The 23,500-nt window shown below is 40.5% G+C and overlaps 3 protein-coding genes across 11 annotated transcripts; 2 read left to right on the forward strand and 1 right to left on the reverse strand.

Moving 5' to 3' along the window:
• Window positions 1-347: 347 nt before the first annotated feature.
• LOC114426747 (immunoglobulin superfamily member 3-like) lies at window positions 348-7,096 on the reverse strand. 2 transcript variants are annotated; one of them, XM_028394340.1, is made up of 11 exons: window positions 6,906-7,095; window positions 5,488-5,862; window positions 4,976-5,392; window positions 4,443-4,847; window positions 3,976-4,341; window positions 3,506-3,877; window positions 2,574-2,966; window positions 2,064-2,456; window positions 1,523-1,939; window positions 791-1,183; window positions 348-715 (listed from the first exon to the last, which is right to left on the reverse strand). In XM_028394340.1, the coding sequence occupies exons 1-11, from the start codon at window positions 6,973-6,975 to the stop codon at window positions 525-527; spliced, it is 3,792 nt and encodes a 1,263-aa protein (XP_028250141.1). In that variant the 5' UTR covers window positions 6,976-7,095; the 3' UTR covers window positions 348-524. The 2 variants fall into 2 exon arrangements, with proteins under 2 accessions (XP_028250141.1, XP_028250142.1); XM_028394341.1 differs by lacking the exon at window positions 2,064-2,456 and having other exon boundaries at window positions 6,906-7,096.
• Window positions 7,097-9,071: 1,975 nt separating this feature from the next.
• klhl6 (kelch-like family member 6) lies at window positions 9,072-13,651 on the forward strand. The gene is made up of 7 exons (XM_028394352.1): window positions 9,072-9,486; window positions 9,568-9,733; window positions 10,778-11,227; window positions 11,313-11,550; window positions 12,390-12,592; window positions 12,689-12,902; window positions 12,984-13,651. The coding sequence occupies exons 1-7, from the start codon at window positions 9,242-9,244 to the stop codon at window positions 13,280-13,282; spliced, it is 1,815 nt and encodes a 604-aa protein (XP_028250153.1). The 5' UTR covers window positions 9,072-9,241; the 3' UTR covers window positions 13,283-13,651.
• Window positions 13,652-14,499: 848 nt separating this feature from the next.
• On the forward strand, window positions 14,500-22,546 carry LOC114426749 (altered inheritance of mitochondria protein 21-like). Of its 8 annotated transcripts, none has more exons than XM_028394343.1 (13): window positions 14,500-14,797; window positions 15,446-15,736; window positions 16,470-16,727; window positions 16,904-17,011; window positions 17,143-17,190; window positions 17,476-17,583; window positions 18,134-18,343; window positions 18,859-19,062; window positions 19,416-19,628; window positions 19,824-20,036; window positions 20,424-20,618; window positions 20,995-21,207; window positions 22,186-22,546. In XM_028394343.1, the coding sequence occupies exons 1-13, from the start codon at window positions 14,749-14,751 to the stop codon at window positions 22,464-22,466; spliced, it is 2,391 nt and encodes a 796-aa protein (XP_028250144.1). In that variant the 5' UTR covers window positions 14,500-14,748; the 3' UTR covers window positions 22,467-22,546. The 8 variants fall into 8 exon arrangements, with proteins under 8 accessions (XP_028250144.1, XP_028250146.1, XP_028250147.1 ...); XM_028394345.1 differs by having other exon boundaries at window positions 19,896-20,036; XM_028394346.1 differs by having other exon boundaries at window positions 19,488-19,628.
• The last annotated feature ends 954 nt before the right edge of the window (window positions 22,547-23,500 follow it).

The raw sequence follows: 23,500 nt of genomic DNA on the forward strand, positions 1-23,500 counted from the left end.
GCCTCTCAGCAGATTTGTACACCACAGTCATCCTGTGCAAAACCACAGAGCACTTCCTGGTTGATTCACTGCTGTGTCACATGTAGAAACAAGTTTTAAAATCTTACCACATTTCTTGCTTAAGCTTTTCCATTAGACGTGCAACTCTTTGACTCCTCTTTTATCAAAGACTAGCTATCAAGCTGTCCGGTGTGTTGCTACATGAAAAGGAATCTGTCAGTATGAGTGCTCCACTTTGTAGGTGTAAAGCCACAGTGTTGATCTGCTTCCTCGCTCAACTGTCCATTGCAGGCAACAAAAAAGCGAGTGATTATGCAAAGAAGTTTAAGCTGTAAAATGAAATGTGCTGGCTTTATTTCAAAGCTTTAATACATTTTATTAATTCATAACATTTAGTTTTTTTTATACTACACTTTTTTTATTGTTGACTAGAAAATATGTACAGTACCGCTTTTTTTAAATTATGAAATATTCACATATAAAAATATCAGTGCACTTTTTCCGCTTCTTCTAGCGTCTGAGGTTCAGTCTGTTGCATTGGGTTTCAGAGGTTGTTCAGCCCAGAGTGATTCGCCCTTCTTCCTTTCTCCTGAGACCTTGCTCCGGCACATTTTCAGCACTAGCAGCAAAATGACCACTAGTGAAATGATGAAAATAATCACAGTGACCCCTATCCATGTACCAGAATTACACTCTGAGACCGCTTCAGCACCTCCTAAAAAAAAGGAAACTAATTTTTACACACCTCGTGATTTACAGCTTCTGATATCTGACATTAGGCTGTCCTTACCTTCTGTGCTAACGTTGACAGTCACTTTTCCTGATTTTTGAACCGACACCCTCCTCCAGCCTTGCTCCAGAGAGGGGAGCCACTCCTCTACCTCGCAGAAATACAGGCCACTGTTTTCAGGAGTTGCCTTTGGGACTGTGAGGATGAATTCCCTGGGCAGGGGGTGGCTATATCTTAAATAAACACCTCTCCCAAACCTGTCTTGTAGGGTGGAATTCCGGTAGGCTGTGAATATGGGGCGTTTCTCAGATTCCCTCTTATTCTGCCAAAACCATGTCACCTGGAATGTGGATTCGTTGCTGGATTGCCTGGAAATGTTACAGGGGATGTCAAATTCCTTGGAGCTGCTTACGTTCAAGTCTGCATCCTTCTGTGCAACGACAAGATTTGTTTCTGTGGGAAAAGCAGGCAAAAGAGGTGTTTGTTAACATGTAGCATACAAATATTGTACACAGGCAGAGATGGGGCATAAGACAGACATGGGGGTAAAAGAGATGTTAGACGGCAAAGATGAATGGTAGAAAAAATAGGAAAGAAAACAAGTTTTCATTTTGTGGATGTATAATTGTGCAACACAAACCAGAAAGATGTAAAGACATAAAGTACTTACAAAATATCACATTTCAACATGATATATTGTGTAAGTACTGTCAATAAAGCAACAGGGAGTTAGCCTAGATTAGCAGAAGGACTAGAAAGAAAGGTAACCTGTTAGCCACAATGTGACCATACCTGCTACATTTACACTCAAACTGATGGCACCGCTGCTTTCTGAGGCCTTTTGCTGCCAGCGACCTTCATTATCCAGCTCATATTGCTCCACTTGGCACCAGTAGGTCCCACTATCCCCTTCGTGGGCCTTCTGAATTCTTAGGTAAAAGCTGCTCGCAGTGGGTCTGGAAACACGGAGCCGGCCCTGGAGGCCTCTAAGTGCTTGATTCTCTGGATAACGCAGCAGGCCACTGTGATCCAGCACCGCCAGGGAAGCGTTCACAACAGAAGAAGACATGCGCGCAGTGTAGAGCCAAGTGACTTTGTAGAAAAAGGAAGAACTGAATTCATCTGAGAGGACGTTGCACTGGAGCTCTACTTCCTCTCCCTCCATGGCCTTTATCTGCTGCTCTTTCTTGTCTAAACGAAGGTCATTGACTGGTGAAATCAAATGGTAAAAGAACAAATGCATGTTATGGTCACAATTTTGCTTTGTACATGTAATATCTTATATGATATTTGTCTATGAAAAAGTAAAAAATAATATCTAAAAAAACATTACCTGGCCCTGTAACTATGAGCTTTGTGGTTCTGGACATTGTTGAGAGCTGGAACCAATCACCACGAGGACCTTGCAGCCACTCCTCCACCTCGCATACATACGAACCTGAGTCTGAGGTCCTAGCTTGCCGAATTGTAAACTCAAATTTAGGCCCTTCTGTGTAAGTCATGCTAATTCTCTGTTTGTCACTCGGATCTATCAGGTCCCCAAATGTCACAAAGCCATTTCGATCTGAGCTTAAAATGGTCTTATGTTCACCTCCTTGCTGGAGCTTCCAGGTGACAGCATAGAGAGAAGATTGAGAGGATCCTGAGACAACTCTACAGTTTAGAACTATGTCAGTGTTGATGCTGCCATTAAAGGTGGGGTTGGAGAACAGTTGAAGTTTGCTCTCTAGAAGAGGGAGACAAGGTTTGTCAGAGTATGGCGAGGACAGAATTTTGTTTTTTTTTACTTAAAAAATACTGTGGCATGATATATGTCTATAATAAAAGTTTAAAAAAACATTACCTGGCCCTGTAACTGTGAGCTTTGTGGTTCTGGACATTGTTGAGAGCTGGAACCAATCACCACGAGGACCTTGCAGCCACTCCTCCACCTCGCATATATACGAACCTGAGTCTGAGGTCCTAGCTTGCCGAATTGTAAACTCAAATTTAGGCCCTTTACTGTAAGTCATGCTAACTCTCTGTTTGTCACTCGGATCTATCAGGCCCCCATATGTCACAAGGCCATTTCGATCCGAGCTTAAAATGGTCTTATTTTCACCTCCCTGCTGGAGCTTCCAGGTGACAGCATAGAGAGAAGATTGAGAGGATCCTGAGACAACTGAACAGTTTATAACTATGTCAGTGTTGGCACCTCCATTAAAGGTGGGGTTGGAGGACAGATGAAGTTTGCTCTCTAGAAGAGGGAGACAACAATTGTCACCATATGGTAATGTTGTTTCTTTGCTTCAAAAAAGCTTCAAATGGGATGATTTATAGGTTTGTAGTCTCAGTTAGGAGATAAGTTACACAGATCTTGTTGTATCACATTAGTTCAATCCTTTGTATGACACTGCAGAAGCTAGAAGCTAAGATCATTTCTGATATTTCTGCTTTGGGTAATTTATAAATATCAGCCCTGTCAGAGAAAATGGATGCCTCTGCTTGCATACACTCATTTGTGCTCCCTCGTCTCTAGGGCGTATTAAGTAGATCCACTGGGACATGGAGCGATCACTAGGAGAGGAATCTCCTTTTTTACAGCAGTAGAGACGTTGACTGCTGAATTCAAACATGGCTCAGAGTGCCTGGAAGATGCCCCCTTCTCCTGGAAGGCGGGTGACAGTCAACACACAGGCCACCATCTGATATCGGCGATATCTGAAAGATTCTCCTACCTTAGACCAGAAACTTATCAATCACCCCTTTTTTTAAAAATGTAACTATCAGTAGTACCTGGGTTCTGAACCATCACTGCAAGCTGATTGGATGAAGGCAGCTTTTTGAGTACATTGTCCAAGAAGACAGACACCATGCACTGGTAGGTTCCGGCCTCTCTGTGACTGGCACCAATGATTTGCAAATAGTGAACAACTTCACTCTCTTTGTTTTCTACTTTCACCTGGTAGTGGTGCTGGTCTCCGGACCAGCTGATGGAACCATCATGGTACACTGTCAGGATGTTATCTAGGGTTGAGGCAGAACGCAGCAGGCTCCAAGTCAGTGTTACAGGGACACGTGGCCCTTTGACCCGGCACATCAACTCCACATTTTCTCCTACTGTCACTCTGTTGTTGCGAATAATCAGATGCGCCTTCACCTTTGAGTCTGACACACAGAATTCAAAATAGTCAGCAGTAGGAAGTAAGAAAGGATAAAGCAATCATCCGCGTAACTACACAGACACAGGAATATATATATCTTACCTATGGGTTGCACCATCACATTGGCTGTTTGTGATTGGCTGAAGACCTTGCTGTTGGTATTCCATTCAGACACAGCACACTGGTACACACCAGCATCAGAGGGCGTGACCTCATCAACCTCTAAGACAAAGCTGTCAGCTGCAGTACGCGTCGCCCTCACTTTGCGACTGGTGAACTCCTCTGCTTTCTCCGTAACACCTTCCTGGTTCAGGCTGATGACATTGGTAAATGGGGCCGACTGTGTGGGTTTTCGTTGCCAGGTGACAGAGAGCTGACCTTTAACCCCGGCTACTTTGCAGGCGAGCCTCAGAGTGTCCCTTTCGGTAACACTTACCGCGTCTGACATTTTGACAGAGAGCCCACTTTCTGTGATAAGATAAGGCAACAGACATAAAAATTTATAAAAATTCATGTAAAAAGTTAAAAAGGTAAAAGCTAATGAAACTCCGTGACTGAGTTAAACAGACCTGTGGCTGAGATGCTGACCAGCTGAGAGCTGGAGTCCTGGGCTGCTCCCTGTGTAAAGACACCATCATTGCCTCTCTCCTGAGCCCACGCCCTACACACATACTGTCCCTGGTCCTCTATTCGGACAGGCTGTAAAATCAGTCGGTAATCCCTCTTGCTATTCCGGCTGGCTCTGAGCTCTCCTTCTTTCTCCCGGCCACTGTATTCCGGCCCCACAGAAAGAACGCCCAAAGGGCCAATGCGGGCCAGCTCGACACTTCCCCGGAGCCAGGCTACAGAGAAGAATCTTTCCCCCAGGTTCTGTGAGTCTATGTTGCAGGACAGCAACAGCGTCTGGCCCTCCTGCAGAGCAGACGGCTGTGCCAGTATTTTCACCACTACAGACGACGTGTCAGGCGCCACTTCTGCTCAATGCAAAAAAACCACACACATCCTGTCAAAAACCACACCAACATATGCATGTGCTGACTTATATCAAGATGTGCTATTTAATATAGCGTGACTGGTTAAATTAAAAAATACATGGCCTCACCTCTGGCTTTAACTTGCAAGGTAATTTCCTTTGCATCTTTCTGTGTGATGGCGTACCAAGAGCGATCAGGATCTTGGATCCACTCCTGAGCCTGGCAAAAGATCTCTCCTTGGTCTGACAGCTGAAGCTGAGCCATCTTTAGCCTGTATGTAGCCTCTCCTAATTTATCCAAGCTTATGAGTCCCTCTTGGTAACGTTCTTTAAACCCTTGGCCTGGGCGAAGAGTGAAATCTCTGTCAAGAGAAATGATAGGCTGAGCATCCTCCGCTCCGTCTTTGCGGAGGAACCAGGTGAGCGACAGATGGGTGTGTTGGATGGTGTTGCTGGAGGCTTGGCATGTTAAGGTGAGAGGTTCGCCCTCATTGAAGCTCAGCGAGGTGGGTGAATTTAATGAAACGCTGAGGGAGTTATCAATCACTGCAGCGTCAGAGATGAAAGATCAGAGGTTAGGTATGTTTTTCTGAAGCGTTACAATGCATATATACACACAAGGTGGAATGCTGATTGATTACCTCTGACAGTACTCTTGACACTGTAGGTTCCATCAAAAATAGATTCTGAGTTGACTACAGTACAATCAAATTCCCCCTCATCTCCTTTCTCTAGGCGCTGTATCTCGAAGACGACTGAGTTTGGAGACACACGTTTCAGAGAAATTTCCTGGCTGCTCACACGGGTTCCATAAACAGCATAGCTGAAGGTTGGGTCACGGGTGCTGATGATGTTGATTTCGAACGTCGGTCTTGAAGGTTTTGCTATACGGAATTCAAAGTCTTTGTCACTGCGTTCATTTGTGAAGCCACTTACATTGCAGGAAATGAAGAGCGGATGGCCGACCACACGGTACAGAGGCCCAGCCTGTATTTCAGTGTACACTCTGGCCTCTCCTGAATGAAGCAGACATAATTCTGGGGTTAATTACATACTGTGACTTAAAGGAGAGTTTACTTAAATAGGAGGTTGTATGAACCATGTCTGGAAAGTATGAGAGAGACAGAGGATGAACACAGGAGGCTTCTGCATGTGGACAGGCTGAACAGTAGCACCCTAACATTAGACTCACCTAAGTTTAGCATGTTATCACTGCTGTCAGACAGCCTTTTTCTAACAAGCTGTGATATCCAGCATTTCTTCAAACCCCATTGACAAAAACAGTCATTTTACCTCAAAGAACATAAAAGGCCGCCTGGGTCCTGATGCTTCAATCAGTTTGTCCTATTGTGTGGCTCCGTCACAAAGCAGCACAGAGCGGCTCTTGTGTTTCACAAGGTAAAATTGCTGTTTTTTTCAGTGCAGTCTGGTGGCTTTGAAGAGAATGCTATAACAATTTCAGTTCTTGTCTGCAAGGACTGCCTCACTGCTTATGAAAGCAACGGGTGGCCTTCCAACCAACATCTATATGTAACACACTGACTATAGATAAGTACGACAACTCCACTTCAAAGACACACAAGTGTCAGTCATGAAAAGTGAACTTCTCTTAGCTGTACTGAAACAAAATATATAAAAATGTTCAGAGACCATGGCTGTTATAGAGATAATTGATCCCAAAGAAAGCAAACAATTACTGCAGCTTCATCATGTTCATTAAATAATTTGCAAGGGTGTTATTTTTTTGTCTACATTAATTAAATTGTTATTTTTAAAAAACAAGAATTAATTAAATTGAATCACAGAACTGTTTTCTAAAGGCAGTTTTATGGAGTTATTAAAAAAGTAATTCCAATGCATAGACAGTGTTTTACACATATTAAATGCATGATGCACGTAATTATTGGTCATATATGATTATTTATTTGTGGTATATTCAAGATGGATACACAATGAACTCCAAAAAAAGTGCACACTCCTCTAATGTCTCATTTTTAAACAAGAGATTCCAACAGATAACATTTTTACTAAGTATAATCATCCGGCGCAACCGACTTACCACATTGCAGAAGCAGAGCCAGGCAGAGAAGCAAATTGGCCCTCAGAGAGGAGAGCGGGGAACACCTCATCCTGAACCTGCCTCAGAAGTAACACAGTGTTACTTGTGATCAAACACTGAGTCTGTATGTGTGAAACCGTGTCAGACGTATTCAAGCGGTATATGTTTCCTGTAGGTAGCCTACACTTAGAGGAAGTGTGAGATAGTTCCTTCTTGTTCCACAGCACGCATCACTCAGTTATGTTTCATAAAAAAATCTAAGCTATGCGCATGTGACGAGTTTTGAAAGGGGGAAAAAAGAAAGAAAAAAAATAAGAAGACCTTCCAAAAACATTTTTGTTCCGTCCTAGATTTATATGAAGTAGATATAGCCTACATATGTCGGGGGAAAAAAAATCTAATTATAAGGTTCATTTAAGCTGCCACTAAATTTATTAAAATAATAATAATATCATTGCTAAGAAACATCTTTTGAGTTTAAGTTTAATCTATTTCGGTAAACAGTAAATGTTTAGTCGCATTTAAAGTAATGGTGCTGCAGAAAGATAAGGCAACATCGCCATCTAGTGGAGAAGGTAGAGACATATAGTCATTCTTCTGACAGCTCTTGCTGTGAATAAGTAAATGGTGAGAATTTGATCTTTTTGTTGTATGAATAATAATGTAATAAGATGATGAAAACAATCATTGCAAAATAAAATAAACTGCAGTTCTTTTGTTTTGTAGTATTATTATTTGTTTTACCCCCAGAGGCAGAGGTATAGCATAGGTAAGAAATGTAATGATGACAGAAATATAAAAATAAAAACAAGAAAACATGAATAAATGTAAAGGCTGCTCATCCTTCACTCTGGTTTGTATCATACTAGACAGTAAAAGACTACAGTGGACAGCAGGAGGGCTGCAGAGGAAATGATTGGCGCCATCCAGCCCTCCACTTCAGCACTAATACTCATCCAGAGTCAGGAAATGAGCAGAAAACATCACCGCAGATCCATCTCACTCTGGGTTTAGTCTATTCCACAGCAGTTACACAACAACATTTTCCAGAGGGCATCACTCTGATTAACAGCTGATGTATATATATATATATATATATATATATATATATATATATATATATATATATATATATATATATATATATATATATATATATATACTAGGGAGGGCAGTTGCAGTAATATATATATATATATATATATATATATATATATATATTACTGCAACTGCCCTCCCACTGGCCAAATAAATAACAAAAACAAACAATTACAGTTAAGAATTACATTCTTTCTTTTTTTGGTATGTGAGCCAGCTTATTTGGTATTCATTAGTTTTTCAATCCAGCTGTAGGCAGAGTGAAGTTCTTCTTTCTTTCTTTTAGGTGGAGGATTTATTTCATTTCATTATTAATATGTTTACTGAAGGTTTTGATACTTTCACCATCAGAGTTCAGTCTACTTACAGTACTATTGTGTGAATGCCATACTTATTCAGTGTTACGTGCAAGGTGAGAAAATATATTTAAATGTGTGTTACTTTTGAGTAATCTAATTGAATTATTTTACATGTTTATTTTACATGTTACACTTATGTGCATGTTGTAGTGTAAAGTGAAGTAATGCTCCTGTCAGAGCTGGCCTATAGTCTTTCACTTCCTCAGGCCTCTAAACAATGAAAGCGTCTGAGTAGTGAATCATTTTGACTCTTTTTCTCTCACACACACACACCTACATGTGCCAATGGGACATTTTCAAGTCTCCAAATAGACAGAAACAACTGCATTAAGGGATTTGGGGGCAATTTTTATGCTTCCTTTTGAGATTTAACCTGCAGCTCAGAGATAAACCAGCTGCCTCTCACCGGTTATCATCAGTCCCCTGTGAAGCCAGCGTGATGGAGTGAGACAACTAAACAAGCTGGGAGTTCATAGGAACATACTGCATGTGTTTTAGATAACACAGGTCTCTTTCAACCAGGTTTAAAGGTGCTGACTATGGGTATTTGTGGTGAAGTCTGGTGTTAGAGAGCAGACATCAGTGTTACTCACACAAGGGAAAAAATTGTGTAGGTTACAGAGGAAAATTACTTAGCACCAGAAGAGGAAGTGTTTAGAGGCAAGCATTGCTACACATGCATGCTCCACATAAAACAGGAATAGGAAGTATGAAGAAGACGGTCGAAAAAAAACAAATCCGTAACTCAGCAGAAGAACTGTTGCAAGCACAAACCACAAAGATCTGTTTTCTTTCTTTTTACCAGGGCAGGTGCTTCTAAAGCAGCTGCACGCTGCTCTTCTGCTGAAGCGAGCTTCTGCAGAGCTTTTGGAGTACAGGATGAGCGACTCACTGGAGAGGACTACAGACTGTCCCATGTCGGTTCTTGAAGATGAGTGTGAACAGAATGAAGAGACAGGCGCAAGTGAGCTGCATTGGGAAGATGGAGGTCTACCCGTGGAGCTGCAGAGAGGGATGGAGACTCTACGAGTGAACAGAGAACTGACTGATGTGACACTGTGTGTTCAGGGACATGACTTCTACTGTCACAGAGCCATCCTTGCTGCTGCCAGTCATTACTTTAGGTAAAAAAAACCTCCAGGATTTATACAGCTGTATTGTAATAGTGCCATTACTTTTTACTGAAGGAAAGCTTTTCTGTGCAGGGCAATGTTTTGTAGTGGTCTCAAGGAGAGCCACGAGGAGCGTGTAGAAATTAAAGGGTTGGATAAAGAAACCATGCGCTGTCTCCTGGAGTACACCTACACCAGCCGGGCCCTCCTCACGCACTCCAATGTCCAGAGAGTACTCGAGGCTGCAAGCCAGTTTCAGGTAATCCTGTCTGATTTAATGGTCTAATCTAATGGAAAGAAGATCAAATTAGACATTTTTAGTGGCTCGTTATAAGGTTCATAATGCTTTCTGTTTCTGTCACATAAAGAGAAAGTAAAAACACTAGTAAAAGCAATTTCTCTTTAAAACCCTTCATAAAAACACTTTTAATGTATATTCAATGCAACTTAATTCATTGCATATTCAGTACATATAAATGTCCTCATAAAAGTGATTACAATACATGCTTCTAATTAAGCTGCAAAAAAAATGATAGAAAAATATTGATTCATCAAAAGACTGATTAAAATCTTGAAAACATTTTGCTGGTATCTTCTCACTTCAGATGTTGTTTCCCTCCCTTGTTGAGGGGGAACAAACATTTTATTTGGTGAGACATCTTTCACATTAAGAAGGAAGTGAAAGTTGGCGAGTTGTTTACACTCAGGATCAGTTTTCCATACAAGCTTAAATTAACCACACAGCTGTGCAGCACGGCAGAAGAGGCAGATGTTTGTGTTCCTGTGCTTCTATTTTTCGCAAAAAGGCAATTTGTTTGTTAGATTATGAAGATAAACAGCATCCTGGGAGGTCCCTGTTCTACAGGGTTTGTAGAACTTACGATAAGCACTGAGGTTAAAAAGGCAGTCGAGGTAATCTGGAAATAACAGCGAGGTATACATGTGAAGAAAGAGAGCTGTTCTTGCTGAATTATATCTCTGTTCATACAGACTATAGGGAGATTTTACAAATGTGCTTCCACTATAAGTGATGGGAGAGATCATTTAGAAATGCATGAAGTGAAACTTCAGCAGTTGATACGTAGTAAGTATGATAGTGAGAAGTAAACTACTTTGATTTGATTGATACTGTCTTGGAATGATTAATGACATCACATGCCAATAAACCACATTCCTATTCTGACTTCTACTGAAAGGACATATAGTAGGCCTATTTATAGCCATTTTAGCCATTTCAGGGTCTCAGATCACTAAAATTCTGCTGCTTCTTGAATTTCTTTGCTCTTTCTTTTGTCTTTTCAAGTTCCTGCGTGTGGTAGATGCATGTGCAAGCTTCCTGAGTAAGTCTATGCATCTCGAGAGCTGTATTGGCATCCTGAATCTGGCTGACAGTCACGCCCTGCCAGCCCTGAGAACCAGGGCCCAGGACTACATCACTACTCAGTTCTCTCAGGTGGTTCAGCAGCAGGACTTCCTTGAGCTGCCGGCCGAGTCCCTGGAAGCTGTCCTGCAGAGGGACGACCTTGATGTAAAGTGTGAGGAATGTGTCTTTGAAGCACTCATGCGCTGGGTGAGAGCCCAGCAGGATGAACGCTGTCCTTTGCTGGCCAGGTTGCTGTCACATGTGCGACTGCCCCTGTTGGAGCCGGCATATTTTGTAGAGAAAGTGGAGTCTGATGAGCTGGTACGCAGCTGCAGTGAAACTTTTCCTTTGCTGCAAGAGGCCCGCATCTACCACCTCTCTGGTAGGGAGGTCAGTATACAGGAATCTTATTTATTATTATGAAAGACATGGCACGTTTTAGATAAATATTCATGCACTCCTTGCCTGTTTGCAGGTGGTCTCAGAACGAACCAAACCACGCGAGCAGCACTTTCTCTCAGAGGTGTTCCTGATCATCGGTGGCTGCACTAAGGATGAGCGCTTCATCCCCACTGTCACCTGTTTGGACCCTCTTAGGCGGAGCCGACTGGAGGTCGCTAAGCTACCGATGACTGAGATGGTGGATGAGTCCCTGAACAGAAAATGGGTGGAGTTTGCTTGTATCACCTTCCGCAATGAAGTGTACATATCTGGTAAGAGAGCAAAGTTACATTTACATAAATACATACATGTAGGCAGCATTGCAGATGAAAGTGTTTACCGCCTTCCGGTGGATGAGAGAGCTCAGCGCACCACAGTTCAAGAAGACACCTGCAAGTTAGAAGAAAAGAAAAAAAACTTGTCAGTGTGAAACACAAACTTTCCGAATACTCACAACAAACAGAAAAGGGTTGCAATAAACAGGAACATTTTTAGGGGTGAAGAACAAATCTGGGGGATGCTTATGACATCATCGGTTACTGAAGTCTAGCACTTTTCGTGGTCTATTCATCGGCCTTTATAATTCAAATGATCTGACCGAAACAGGTGTTGACTCTGGAAACATTTCTATTATCACTTGCACTTCTTACGGCATTGTTTATTTACTTTTGTGTGTATTTCAAGCACATTTGTAGACCCACACTGCAGTGGGATCGCCCATCTTGGCCAAGGATCCCATCATATCTTTATCATTGCTAACATTTCTGCGCCTTTCAAATGCAATATTTTAATTTGTGAATTTGTAGCACATAGCTGAACAGAACAACAGGAAGACGTGACATCATCTGATCTAACCGTTGTGGTTTTAGGTGTTTCCCAATGGAGGAACTGATGCCTCTAAACTTGGTTATTTTAACTGCATGGGAACATTCACACACATTCAAAAGAGAGCTCAAGGGGATTTTAGAATGCTTAATCAGAGTTACAAACATGTGACCCATGCAGAAGACCAGCACAGTTTTTAATAAACGCCCGGTGACATGTCAATGTTGTGAAAAAAGGAGCGAGAGACAGCAGGGGACAGTTTTCTCTAACGCTCTTATCGTCGCAGGAGGTAAAGAGACACAGCAGGATGTTTGGAAATATAACGGCGCCCTGGACAAGTGGATCCAAATTGAGCCCCTGTCAAATGGGCGCTGGAGACACAAGATGGCAGTTCTTGGTGGGAAGGTGTACGCACTGGGGGGATTTGATGGGGTTCAGAGACTTGCCAGTGTAGAGGCGTACGATCCTTTCCACAATCGCTGGAAACAGGTAACTTCTGCAGCATAACTTTGTGTGTGTTGAAATGTGTTATGACTAATTCAAGTGTTTTATTATAATTTGCCTTTCGGCTGTTCTCGCTTGCAGGTGACACCTCTTGCTGTAGGTGTGAGCTCCTTTGCTGCTGCAAGCTTTGACAGATGTATCTATGTGATTGGTGGTGGGCCGAATGGAAAGCAGGCCACTGATAAAGTTCAGTGCTGGGAACCTGGAACAGATGCCTGGGAAATGCGGGCCCCCATTCCCATTGAAACCAAATGCACAAATGCTGTTACATTCAGGAACTGCATCTATGTAGTTGGTAAGCTAGAGATGGTTGAATGTCCAACTATATTTCATAATTCTAATCCAATTTAATACAGCTAATTCTTTGTGGTTCCAGGTGGAGCCATGCACGCCATGTACTGTTACTCTCCTCTGTCTGACTCCTGGTCCCTTGTGACCCGTCTGGGAGAAAGGGCAAGTTGTGCTATTGCGGCCTGTAACAACAAACTTTTCATCACCGGGGGAAGAGATAACAAAAGCCAAGTCATCTCCACGGTGATGTGCTGGGACGTCATCCGAGGGGTGTTGACAGAAGAGTGTGTCTTACCGATGGGAGTGTCACACCACGGCAGCGTGACTCTCATGAAGTCCTACACACACATACACAGAATAACACCTGCTCCGGAGTGCAAATGATGCAAGCGTCAAAAAATAGGACTAAGAAAAAAAGTAAATGTTGCATGGAGAGAAAGAAGAAGACTTTTCAAAACACTCACTTTATATCAGTTGTTGACCATTATATGTGTTTAGACTGTAAAACATCTGGACATTCATCTGTTTTCTATTTTAATGTTGTGAAGTATAATGCCTTTTTTTAAATTACTAAATGTATTCATCATTTTTCACAAAGATTTCCTGAAATGACACACACTCAAACAATAGACTCACAAATAAAGACTAAGACATCTGCTCAATCTACATAGGCCTAATGCTTGTGTATTTTCAACAGTTTAACAACAATCAATATTAAATGGAAAAAAAATGAATAAAATTACTGACATATTATCAAGCAGCCTATCTCTCTCTGAACACTGCCCTTAAATGAAGAAAATGGGTTTGTTTCATTCAAACAAATAGGCTAATAATCTTATTAAAATGCCCCAAATGTGGTGGTCTGATTATGTAAATAACCCCACACTCACGGAGACATCTGTAGGCCTATTTCACATGCCACCTGCTGTATTCAGGACATGTATATGCTGTTTTAGGTCGTTTCTGTGCCGGTATTTTGACCCGCACGACTGATTTTACAGTCAGGCCGACCTTCAGTGTTTTCGTGCAGGCAACACTGCAGAGATTAGCTGCCTCCGAACAGATTTCTGACAACATCAAACATTTTCAGGCTCTCTCTCAGTCGACTCGATTCAGTCAGATTGCGCCTGCGCCGGCGTCTGTAAACACCATGGCGACCAGACGACCGAACGAAACGCGAGCAGAGCACATCTGCTATTCCTCTTTAGCATTCTTAGCAATGCTAGCATGAAAAACAACTACGCTACCTATCTCGGAGTTGTCCAGTTTTGTTTAAAAAACTGCGATGCAAAAATATTCCGTACGCTTGGATTTACAACGCAGACCATCGCACAGGTAAAGCTGAAATGTACAAAGTGTTTCTTGAAGTGTCTGCTTCCGATTAATATTACAAAATAAAACAGAATGATGGTAAAGTCCTAAAATGTGTAATTATACAACACGAATAAATAAATACACTTTAGTAATACAGCATTCTAGAATGTAGACTTTTTATTTCCCCACGCTAAAGCCAACTTTAAGCCAATTAATCAAGTCACATGTTTTATTGTGCAAATACAAAACCGGAAGTCCAGGTGTATGCCACTACCTGTTTTCACCAAGGACACTTTGGATCGTGGAAGTTAACCAGGGCTATTTCCTCACCCTTTAATTTTCAAGCATAGGCATTTTTGAGTAAAGTAAAACTAGATTTTTGTTTTTAAATAGACAGCAGTCCATGGCAGGAGTTTTTCGACTTTTTGTCCGGAATGTTAGCCGTTTAGCTCGTTTAAAGCAACCTGTCAGGATACACCTGTGAAAGTCAAAGTGAAAGTACGAGGGCGTAGGTGCGCACCTTCTCTTTTGCGGATATGTCTCGACAATCTTTCTTGGCCTCTTTCATCTTCACCTGGTGCATAGGTGAGTTCACCTGTGGATTGACATGTTGTAGTTTTGTGGAAGCTCGTGTATTACAGAGGGGTGTAGCAGGTTCATAAACCCGACCCCCGGTGTTCCGGTTTGTTTATATATGTGACTGTTTTATGTTATCACGTTCCACATTATTCTCTGTGCACGGTATCAACAGGACGGTTGTTTTTAATGCAACGCGGATATTGCCACATTTGACAGCAACACAACGTAGGAGTAGTCTCGAAAAGTGACGAATCTGCGAAGGCCAACACAAATCTCATCTGTTTACCTGAAACAAATATCACCAGAAAACGTGATCACCAATTAACCCGGAACACAGGACCTGACATGATATTTTCACTGCACAGACCGACAGGCCGAACCGATGAGACCAAATTACCATACTATCCTTATTTAACCGGAGTATTGATGGATACACTGTAGATTTAAGATAATCTAATAATAAAAAAGGCAAAGCAAAGCATTAAAGGTGCAGCTACAGTAGGTGATGTGCAGAAGGAGCGCTGACATTTAGAATTGACCACTTAAGCAAAGTTTTGTAGTTTTTTAAACGTAGGGTTGAAATTCTTAGTAGATATCAGTTTTCTGACTTTTTTTTTTCATTGTTCATGTTTTCTCTATATCTTCTGTGTTTAGTTGCAGGACAGACTACAGAATATGGACTCCTGGGTGGGACCATCAACATTAAAACAGGAATCAAGACAGCCATTGATGAAATACTGTGGAAACACAATGGCAACAAAGCGGTAGAGTTTAACGGCAACGAGGAACATGCTTACAGCTCCTTTGAACACAGGGTCACTCTGGACTGGCATTCTGCAGACCTCAGTATCTCAGGCCTCACATATGAAGACAGCGGAAACTACGATTTGGAAGCATTCAGTGATAATCTATTGCAGCGGTTAAAGTACACATTGAAGGTCATAGGTACGTTTTTTTAAATTATTGATACCAACATTCTGTAGCTAAGACTAGATGTTTTGTGATAGCAAGTACTAATATAGTTGAAAAATATTAGATCTTCTTGCTTTCTGAACTTCAGATAAAAAGAATTTTGCTCTACACATCAGCAGAAATGAAGCACAGCACTGGCCCTGGAAGGTTTAGAAAGGTTGAGGGGAAATAAATGTGGAGGAAAAACTGCTGCAGGATTGTCTTAAGATTTATTTTCCTGCAGTCTGGTTCATAACTTTTAGCACAAATTGTGAGCCTGTGGAACAAAGAATGTGAGGAATTTTCAGCAGTCCGATATGAGAGGCTGATTTCTTCACAGTCAACAATTTTGATGCATAGATACTGACTTTATGGAGGAACTGCAGGAACGTTTATTTTTTGTTTCATGTTGACAACAATGTTTTAATGTTGTCCCTTTACATTCCAATCTGTCAGATATATAGTTATTGTACATCAAACTACCTAACTATGTAGTTACCATGCTCCATATTTATTCTTCTGCATATTTGCGCTTAGTTTTATGGATTATGAATGAAGACTTTGTCTTGTAATGATTTGTCCTGAGAGAGACTTTGTTCTTATACTGATTATAAAAGGGTATTTACATGTCATTCTATAGAGGGATTACTGTGAGTTTATATGTAAATATATTGTGTCAACTACAGGCAGTCAACAAATTTGAATTATGTTTTTTTTTTTTTTTTAGACAAAGTAGCCAAGCCTACCATATCCTGTAAGATACTCAATGACAACGACAATTCTGGACATGTGGCCAAACTGACCTGCTCTGCAGAACCCTCACAGCCTCCAGCCTTAATGACGTTTGAGTGGACCTCACATAGCCACAGTGGCCCAGAGCTACCAATACTACTAGGGCATGAACAAGATAAGGAAGTATACAGCTGCACAGTGAGCAACCCTCTGACTAATGACTCGGCTACATTCACTGCAAAGGACTGCTATGGTAAGAACTGACTCAGCTCTATCAGTTTGTTTTCTAACATGATTACATCAATATTAAGAGGGACTGGTGGTTTCATATTAGAAAACTGAGCTTAAAATCTCCAGTGCTGTGTTATGTTAGGCATACTGTGTGCAGCTGCAGCAGAAGTGTAGTTTTATTCTTTTGTTTCTTCACAGGCGAAAGTTCAACAGGAAGAACAGTTGGCATTATTCTTGGCATTCTTGCTGGCATCGTATTTTTGATATTGTTCATCTTGTTCATGTGGTGGAGACTTAAGCATAAAGGTATAATTCAAAAGTCATACCTTACCCAGAGTAAGGAATCTGTTACTTTACACAATGCACAGTAACAAACCATCATATACAATCCTAATGCTTCTGCCTGTATTCTTCTCTCATGTCACTCCTGCTTCCAGCAGAAAAAAACAGCGACGAGGAGAACAGAGCTCCTGAGAAAATAAACGGTATGATGTTGGATGTTTTTGTTGTTTTGAAACATGTGATGTAGAGCTGCAGGTAATAGTTTTTCCTGCACCAATTATTGATTTGTTTGTTTTCTGCTAATATCATCATCACATGTCCAGACAGCTGCTGGAGACTTCTTCAGCTTTGCTTGTTTTGTGCAAGAAACAGATTAAAACCTAAAAACTATTAATCATTAAAATCTGTTCCATTTTCTGGAAAAAAAATTCTTCTCATTTTGTTTTTGAATTAAACTATATTATGCCTTGTATTTTAATCTGTTTTAGGGCCAGAAGATGAGACAGGTGACAGTGAGTCTCGTAAGCCTCTTATTCACCGATCATCCACACGTCCGTCTGAGCAGCGACTGGACCATTGGAACAGATCCGAGACAGGTATTTACTGTAATCTGTAAATGTTGTAATAGTGGCTATCATTTCATGCAATCACACACTGCATGTGAATCTGTTCTAAACTAAACCAGAGAGCTGTTTTTGATTAATTTGTGTCTTTTATTTTGCAGAAGATGAAATTAATGATGCGCTGCCACAAGAAGGCACAGATACTTTGACATGTTAGTTACAAGCATAGATATAGTAGAATGTGGGTGTTGAGTTTTGATAAAACCTTATTTTTTTGACAGAAACCAATGGGTATGTTTGTTAATAATTGAAAGTCTTTAAGGGACAATCACCAGCCAACAATCCTCTGAATAAGAGCTGAATCAGGAATGCTTGGTGTAGCAATCAGTCAAGAATCAGCAACCAAATTAGTTTTTCTGTTTTTTTTTAGACTAAATTTAAAATCTCAATAAAGATCAAGTTTGTTTGAACAAACAGATTATCTTTCCAGCACTTTTTGCTATTATTATCATGTTGTCCTCACTAGATTGTTTAATTTCCAGGTTGCTTCTGAAAAATGTTCATTTTCTTATTTTGATTTTAGATGTAGAAAATCATGAAGACAAGGATGAGAAAATTCCTCCTGTGCCTAAAAAGAGACATTCTCATGTGGATCCTCATAACAATGGAGACCTGGAGAGTGAACCAGCAGACCCTGTGAAAGCCACTGATGCATTGATTAATGAGCAGGCTGAGGACACAAAGCATCATATGGCAGATGATCTGCAATCACCCACTGCAAATGAACAGCCAGGTTTGAAGCCTACATTACACTATGAGAGCTAGAATCAAGACAGAGCAAGTTAAGTCCATGAAGTAATAAAATTTAGTTTAGACCAGCAACAACTTCCAGCACCGAGACATGAAGCCCATGCGGAACTGTTAAAAAGTGCATTTCACCCTGCAGCCTCTAGGGGCTGGCTCCAAAAGTGAGTAAATCTCTGTAGACTCCAATGTTAAAGGGCCACCTTTAGAGTATAAATTTAACATCCTTACAGACTGATACAAAAAACTGTTTTGGTGTCTACTGATGAATGAGGACTGCTTGGTGACAATCAGTCAAGAATCAGCAAGCAAATTAGCTTTTCTTTTGGTTTAGAATTAATTTAAAATATGAATAAAGATCAAGTTTGTTTGAACAAGCTGGATGATTAATCAGATTATTTTTGCAGCACGTTTTGCCATTGATATCACATTGTCCTTACTAGATTGTTTGATTCATAGGTTGCTTCTGAAAAATGTTCATTTTCTTTTTTTTATGATTTTTAGATGTAGAAAATCATGAAGACAAGGTTTCTCCTCCTGTGCCTAAAAAGAGACGTTCTCGTGTGGATCCTCATAACAATGGAGACCTGGAGAGAGAACCAGCACACCCTGTGAAGGCCACTGATGCATCGTTTAATGAGCAGACTGAGGACACACAGCATCAGATGGCAGATGATCTGCAATCACCCGCTGCAAATGAACAGCCAGGTTTGAAAACTACATTACACTATGAGAGCTAGAATCAGAGTAGTCATGCCTGGATCAAGACTGGGTACATTTGTTAATAACTGAAAGTCTTCAAGGGACAATAACCAGCCAACAATCCTCTGAATAAGAGCTGAATCAGGACTGCTTGGTGTAGCAATCAGTCAAGAATCAGCAACCAAATTAGATTTTCTTTAGTTTTAGAATTAATTTAAATTATGAATAAAGATCAGGTTTGTTTTGACAAACTGGATGATTAATCAGATTGATGATTTTGCAGCACATTGTCCTCACTAGATTGTTTAATTCCCAGGTTGCTTCTGAAAAATGTTAATTTCCTTTTTTTATGATTTCAGATGTACAAAAACATAAAGACAAGGTTAAGAAACCTCCTCCTCCAGTGCCTAAAAAGAGACTTTCTCGTGCAGGTCCTCATAACAATGGAGACCTGGAGAATGAACCAGCAGACCCTGTGAAGGCCACTGATGCATCGTTTAATAAGCAGACTGAGGATACACAGCATCAGATGGCAGATGATCTGCGATCACCCACTGCAAATAAACAGCCAGGTTTGAAGTCTACATTACACTATGAGAGCTAGAATCAGAGTAGTCATGCCTGGATCAAGACTGGGTACATTTGTTAATAATTAATTAATCAGATTGATTTTGCAGCACTTCTTGCTATTGATATCACATTGTCCTCACTAGATTGTTTAATTCCCAGGTTGCTTCTAAAAAATGATTTTTGTTTTATGATTTTAGATGTAGAAACTCATAAAGACGAGGATAAGAAAATTCCTCTTCCTGTACCTAAAAAGAGACTTTCACGTGCAGGTCCTCATAACAATGGAGACCTGGAGAGTGAACCAGCACACCCTGTGAAGGCCATGGATGCATCGTTTAATGAGCAGACTGAGGACACACAGCATCAGATGGCAGATGATCTGCAATCACCCGCTGCAAATGAACAGCCAGGTTTGAAGCCTACATTACACAGTTTAGCTGTCCATTGCTAATTTCCCTTTTTAGAAAAACTGTAATAAAAAGCGAAATTATGGGTGCCTTTTTTTGTTTTAAATATGTTAAGACCTCAAATTTTGTACAATTATGGGTGTGACCACCTCGAGTGACAAGCATTGACACATGGCATGAGGCTGCCACTTTGGTGACTACCTACTGTACCTCCCTCAACTTCTCTTGCGCTCCACCTCTTTACTTGTATTGGAGGTTTAGGTGGACTGTGATGCTGCCAACATGGCGATGGTCAGAGCCTCCCGCAGGGACTAAAAATGGCTCTACAGAAGCTTATGTGTGACATCACAGAAGCTTATGTGGATAGTTACATACTGTCTCTGTGTTTAGGGTTGCCAACTAAAACTCCTCCTCCTGTGCCTGAAAAGCCACGTTTTGGTTTGCCTCCTCATAACAATGGAGACTTGGAGAATAAGCCAGCAGACCCTGTGAAGGCCACTGATGCATCGTTTAATGAGCAGACTGAGGACACACAGCATCAGATGGCAGATGATCTGCAATCACCCGCTGCAAATGAACAGCCAGGTTTGAAAACTACATTACACTATGAGAGCTAGAATCAGAGTACAGTAGTCATGCCTGGATCAAGACTGGGTATATTTGTTAATAACTGAAAGTCTTCAAGGGACAATAACCAGCCAACAATCCTCTGAATAAGAGCTGAATCAGGAATGCTTGGTGTAGCAATCAGTCAAGACTCAGCAACCAAATTAGTTTTTCTTTTATTTTAGAATTAATTTAAATTATGAATAAAGATCAGGTTTGTTTTGACAAACTGGATGATTAATCAGATTGATGATTTTGCAGCACTTCTTGCTATTGATATCACATTGTCCTCCTTGATTGTTTAATTCCCAGGCTGCTTCTAAAAAATGTTCATTTCCTTTTTTTATGATTTCAGATGTACAAAAACATAAAGTCAAGGTTAAGAAACCTCCTCCTCCTGTGCCTAAAAAGAGACATTCTTATGTAGATCCTCATAACAATGGAGACCTGGAGAATGAACCAGCAGACCCTGTGAAGACCACTGATGCATCGTTTAATGAGCAGGCTGAGGACACACAGCATCAGATGGCAGATGATCTGCGATCACCCACAGCAAATGAACAGCCAGGTTTGAAGCCTACATTACACTATGAGAGCTAGAATCAGAGTAGTCATGCCTGGATCAAGACAGAGCAGGTGAAGTAATAAAATATTATTTTATAGGTTTGTCAGCTATCAGTCTGTTTTTATGATGCGTCTATTACTTTGTGTTTCAGCCATTGCTAAAATGTTTATTGTATATTTATTATTTCCATATTGCAGTATGGAAGTATATATGGAATGCACTGAATTTGTACTTTCAAGGTTATTCAGAGAAGGTGCACTTTAAATGATCTCTGTGGTGTCTTTTATCATTTCAGCTGCACTGCAGTTTGCTGTAGTCATGACTTTGCTACACAGTCGTAGCGTCCTCTGGCTTTATAGATGTTAGTCTGTCAGTGTGCTGGTTTCTGTTATGAGACCTGTGTGCTTGCACATTACAGAGTTGGAGCTAACTAGTAATAAGTCATAAACTGTAAGACTCACTCCAGAAAAGACTGAGATAAGGCTGGGTGGAGCTGTGTGAGTGGAATTGTTAATCCATCATTGTCTAAAGTTAATCCCTCTTTACCTGAGCTTGACTGAGAAAAGTAAATCATAGTACCTCTTTTCTCTTACTAACATAAAATATAAAAAAATCTTCTCTGTCCTCTGGTATTCCACAGGGCTCCATTAAAGGCCACATACAGTTTTCAGATTTCATATTGCCTTTGAGGAGCAGTCTAAAAAATGATTTTTACTCATCTACTTTAAGTTGATACATCAAATGTTATCCAGAAGTTAAGGACACAAGTAATTTTTAAAGATGAGGGTAATTGTCACTGGTCACAAAAATAATATTATGTGTTATTACTGATAATGGTGCTCAGTGCTGCCCCATTGACTGTGACATTCATTATTTTCCGGCTTGTTAGGAATGACAATAGCATTTGTTATATTTTGACAAGCTATAACAGTGGTGCACTTTTGTTTACTGATATTCTTTGTTATTCTTTTCTACTTGCAGAGAAAGAGGCAGAGGAGGATGAGAAAGAAGAGGAAGATGCCAACACAGATCAGGCTGCTGGAAAATCTACAGAAGCAAATGTTAGAGAGTCTGATTCCACAGGGTTAAGGGAAGGTAATGAATCAGATAATCTAAGCATGGAGCAAGAAGGGAGAGAAGGTGAAGAAGCAACAGCACACAAGCAACAGTCAAAGATAAACACAGTTAAAGACAACCAGCAAGAACAAAAAGAGGAGGAAAATGTGGTTTTGGATACCACTCAGAGCCTCAGAGCCCCATAACATCAAAAATAGACAACACTATCACCAGTAGCACCTCCAAAGACCTCTGACGTTGAACTCGCAGACATAGATCAGGCAGACAGACAGACAGCAGCACAGAGGAGTCAGACAGAGGTGAAGCTGTTGGAGATAAAATTGAAGGCTCAGAAGAAAAAAAAAGTCAGACACTGAAAGCTGTAGTGCAGATAAAGACGTGCAAAACAAAAGTGATGGTGCTGAATAGGCTTGGTATAAACTGAAAAGAGTAGATAATGAGAGTGAATACGGCATAACAGCTCGATGTATTGAGTCGAAAACAGTTTGCAGCAAAGAGAGGGACTTTGTATCTTTTGTGTGTATTGTTGACATTCCTGAGGCTTTTTGATAAGAGTTACGGCTAAGTATTGAGAGGGTGTCGTTCTTGTTTTCAGCCTGAAAAAAAGATTTACATGATAGTTCCATGTATTTTCATTTAGACGACTTTTTAAATTCTCCATAAGTGTTCGTTTAGCAAGGTTACAAATTCAACAATACCAGTATTCTACAAACAAAACTGCTGATAGAGCAGAAATGACAGTGTAGACCGCCTTAGTGAGAATTTACACTACTGAAAGGATCCTTTCAATATTGTTATTGTTTATTTGTTCAATAATTGTTTGCCTTTATATTTGGATGTATATATGGATGTATATGTATATAATTTTGTTAGAATCATTCTATAATTTTACCAACCTCCAGCTTTGATTGATGAGCATTAACATTTTATTTTATTAGTGCACATTAGTTTTAGCATTAGTGATTACTTTCCAATCATAAATAAGTGATAGTTATGTTTGAAAGCTGTAACCTGTTACAAATTTGACATAAATATAATAACAACATAATATATAGATATAATCTATATAATAATTTGAACTCAGGGCTGGTTGTGATTATAATGCAGCCACATTTTGTGTTGTTTTTAAATGTTCTGTTTTGTTGTTTATTCACACTGACTAGTAAAGACATTCATTCTCATTTTTTGTATATTTTAGGCTGTTCACTGCAAAAAAAAA

The sequence above is a fragment of the Parambassis ranga genome, chromosome 21 (assembly GCF_900634625.1).
Source record: "Parambassis ranga chromosome 21, fParRan2.1, whole genome shotgun sequence".
Classification (NCBI taxonomy): domain Eukaryota; kingdom Metazoa; phylum Chordata; class Actinopteri; family Ambassidae; genus Parambassis; species Parambassis ranga.

Bases quoted from the DNA above. Each gene is read 5' to 3' on its own strand.
- klhl6 (XM_028394352.1), top strand. From the start codon at position 9,242: ATGAGCGACTCACTGGAGAGGACTACAGACTGTCCCATGTCGGTTCTT. The intron at 9,734-10,777 runs GTAATCCTGTCT...TGTCTTTTCAAG, and splicing joins AGGCTGCAAGCCAGTTTCAG to TTCCTGCGTGTGGTAGATGC. The intron at 12,903-12,983 runs GTAAGCTAGAGA...TTGTGGTTCCAG, and splicing joins GAACTGCATCTATGTAGTTG to GTGGAGCCATGCACGCCATG.
- LOC114426749 (XM_028394343.1), top strand. From the start codon at position 14,749: ATGTCTCGACAATCTTTCTTGGCCTCTTTCATCTTCACCTGGTGCATA. The intron at 14,798-15,445 runs GTGAGTTCACCT...TTCTGTGTTTAG, and splicing joins CATCTTCACCTGGTGCATAG to TTGCAGGACAGACTACAGAA. The intron at 17,012-17,142 runs GTATAATTCAAA...TCCTGCTTCCAG, and splicing joins GTGGAGACTTAAGCATAAAG to CAGAAAAAAACAGCGACGAG.
- LOC114426747 (XM_028394340.1), bottom strand. From the start codon at position 6,975: ATGAGGTGTTCCCCGCTCTCCTCTCTGAGGGCCAATTTGCTTCTCTGC. The intron at 4,848-4,975 runs GTGAGGCCATGT...TGCATTGAGCAG, and splicing joins CTTGCAAGTTAAAGCCAGAG to AAGTGGCGCCTGACACGTCG. The intron at 1,940-2,063 runs GTAATGTTTTTT...TGATTTCACCAG, and splicing joins GCTCATAGTTACAGGGCCAG to TCAATGACCTTCGTTTAGAC.